At 40.4% G+C, this 2,777-nt stretch overlaps 2 protein-coding genes across 2 annotated transcripts in view; one reads left to right on the plus strand and one right to left on the minus strand.

The window, feature by feature from the left end:
• Positions 1 to 238: 238 nt before the first annotated feature.
• Positions 239 to 1,692, plus strand: LOC105263691 (shootin-1; the record flags this gene model as incomplete). The annotated part of the gene is given in 3 exon segments (XM_011300064.1): positions 239 to 1,051; positions 1,234 to 1,292; positions 1,365 to 1,692. Coding segments are annotated over 3 exon segments (1,019 nt in total), but the record flags the coding sequence as incomplete, so codon positions are not given.
• Positions 1,524 to 2,777, minus strand: part of LOC105265319 (protein BCCIP homolog) — an 11,147-nt gene continuing 9,893 nt past the window's right edge. Inside the window, exons 2-3 of the mRNA XM_011302756.1 lie at positions 2,491 to 2,769; positions 1,524 to 2,259 (exon numbers count right to left, since the gene is read on the minus strand). Of these exons, the coding sequence (XP_011301058.1) occupies positions 1,741 to 2,259; positions 2,491 to 2,769 (798 nt within the window). The 3' untranslated portion in view covers positions 1,524 to 1,740. The remainder of the gene's footprint in view (positions 2,260 to 2,490; positions 2,770 to 2,777) is intronic.

Below are 2,777 nucleotides of genomic sequence, written 5' to 3' on the forward strand. Positions count from 1 at the left end.
ATGTTTCTTTGGTTGGAATTTCAAGAGTAATTTTGTGGTGCGTCGCAATTCGAGAAGTGAAAATAAATAAAAATATTAATAATAATAATAATAATTGGCAATCTTGATTCAGATATTATGAATTTTTAAAAAGTGAGATCTAATTATCAGTTGTTATGATTGCGGAAAAAATTCGTAATCTGTGAATAAATTTCTGTACCAGATGTAAGAGTTTCAATTGTTGAAAATGTTATTTCAGAGCTTAGTGCGGAAGTAGCTCGATTGCAAACAGAATTAAACAGCGCTCGACTACAAGAGTTTGAGGCCCAAGAGCAAGCAGCTTTATCCAATGCTCGTCTGGAAGAGGAAAGAGAGATGAGGGAAAAGTGTGAAGAGGTGATAAAACAACTGACTATTCACAAAGAGAACATGGAGAGGGTCTCGAGAATGGTGTCTGATGAAGTGGAGGCTCTGAAAAGCCAGTGCGACAGAGAGCGAGAGCACACTAAGATGATTAAGTTCGAGGCTGACAGAGTGCAGAAGGAGCGAAATGTTTTGGCACATCAGAGTGCACTACTCATGGCAGAAGTCAGCGATGACTCCAATGGGCGGCTTCTCGCTGTACTTCAAGAGGTTGAAACACTGAAGAGACACCTCGAGGAGGAGAAACAGGCGCACATCGAGCAGATGCAACTGCTCCAGGATAAACTCGAGGAGAAAGAATCCAATGTGGAGTTTGAGATCGTCGAGGAGAAGCTCAAGCTCTCAGAAGTCGAGATAAATATGATGCAGGAGAGGGCGGAGAGGGCTGAGGGCGAAGTGGAGAGGCTTGAGGGTGTGGTCGCTAAATTGGAGGAGATGCTGAGTAAGAGTGCACCACCTCCAGCACCACCGATGCCACCACCACCTCCACCTCCTCCATTACCTCCGGTTAATAATTCTGCTCTGTCTACTGTTAAACTTCTTACCAGGGAACGTGCTCAGGGCGATTCTAATCGCAATTCCGCCATTTATGATATGGAGAATATTCTAGGAATTACTAAAAAATCAGCTGCAGTTCCACAACAGCCTGGTAATTTCCTTTTGTTCTGTTTTGGTGCATTAGAAAATTATGGACAAAAAATTAGACATGTTATTTCAAATGAAAAATGTGGTAAACCTCAAAAGTGGAATTTTCTTATTAAAAAATGAAGATTTAGAACTCAAAGATAAATACTGGGGGGGTTTAGTAATACCTCGAATTTTCTGTTTCAGCCATAGACGACATAATAAATCAGATAAAAGGAGGAAAATTTACACTCAAACAAACAGACGTAAGTGGCCAGTTTTCACAGTAAATACATGGAAAAATGTGATTTATTTAAAGTCCATTAATATCCCTGCAGAAACAACGGGAGCAGGAGAGACGACGAAAACGCGAAATGGAGAGTGCACCAGCAGCTGTCTCTGAGATGCTGAATATCCTCGGGACAATGAGACGAAGAGCGAAACCAGTCAGACAGTCTCTCAACTATCCCGATGTTTCCACATGATTTTTACTCAGCATTGCAATTGCATTATCACGCATCATAAAAAAATCATTTCACAAGTATTACAAATGCGGCGTAAAAAATATCTATATATAGTTATACATATGTACAAAAGAGAACGAAAAATAAGCATTCGTTTTTCAGCGTCAAAATTTTTCGATAAATATTTTTGTGTATTAAATGATCTTTTGGATGTTTTTTTTTTTCTGTCTCGATTCTGAGTGGATTTTTTTTAATGCGCCAATTCTTTCTTTATTTTCTCAATAATCGAGGGTAGTTTAGTGGCTTCAAAGAGCATGACTCGCCTGTGAGGCACCATCTCCTCGTCATCGTCTGCCCAGGCACTCGTGTCAGACTCCTTGTCAACGGAAAACTCAAAACTACACATTGCATCCTCGGTGAATATCTCCTCCTCTGGATTACTCCAGATTAATTCTGGCTCCTCCACACCTCTCTTCTTCTTCTTTCCTGGGGTGTTCTTTGGCTTGTAGAGCTTTGAGATTAAAACGTAGTACTGAAAGTCGTATGGCATTTTCTTATTCACAGCCCGCTTCATGTCCGATATCAAGTTCTCGAGGAGGGGGACTGCTATGTCTGCTGGAATGTTGACAAATCTCTCGCTTATTATAAGACCTAGTGCTGCTGAGTCATTCTCCAGGATGCTCTTTATCAGGGCATTTGTCGTGTCTGAAGCGTAGTCATTTGAGTAATCAGCTAGCACTTTCCGAAGTTGCTTTATGCAATTTTGGTTCTGCGTGGATGAAAAATTGATTGAAAACTCGTTGAATTTTTGATGGTAATCACAGAAAATATAAAAATTTTCTACATGAATTAATATCAAATTGATAAAGTAGACTCCCATTATATATCCGCTATCGCAAATCGTCTCGATAGATTCCCAAATACTTTTTCGACAACGAATTAAATCACGTCTAAACACAAAATAAAAAATACACATTGAAAAATCGATATTTACATGTACCTGTCCCTGAGAAATATTAATGACAGTGGTAATGCCAAAGACATCATTGACATCGTCCTCATCATCATCGTCATCCTCATCGTCATCTCCCCCCTGCTTAACGACGGACCCCACGTAATTCCGTTCGATAACAAAATTAGCCAGCTCTGAGGTCTCCACTTTGGCCTTGAGAAACAGCTGCTGAAGGAGAAGCTTTATTCCATTGAAGTCGGAGTCCTCAGGCATTCGCCCCACGAAGTCCACCATAATCTGGGTCCCCTGAATCACATGATTATTCAACTACCAGG

This window comes from Fopius arisanus, unplaced genomic scaffold, assembly GCF_000806365.1.
Source record: "Fopius arisanus strain USDA-PBARC FA_bdor unplaced genomic scaffold, ASM80636v1 scaffold00001, whole genome shotgun sequence".
NCBI classification, from domain to species: domain Eukaryota; kingdom Metazoa; phylum Arthropoda; class Insecta; order Hymenoptera; family Braconidae; genus Fopius; species Fopius arisanus.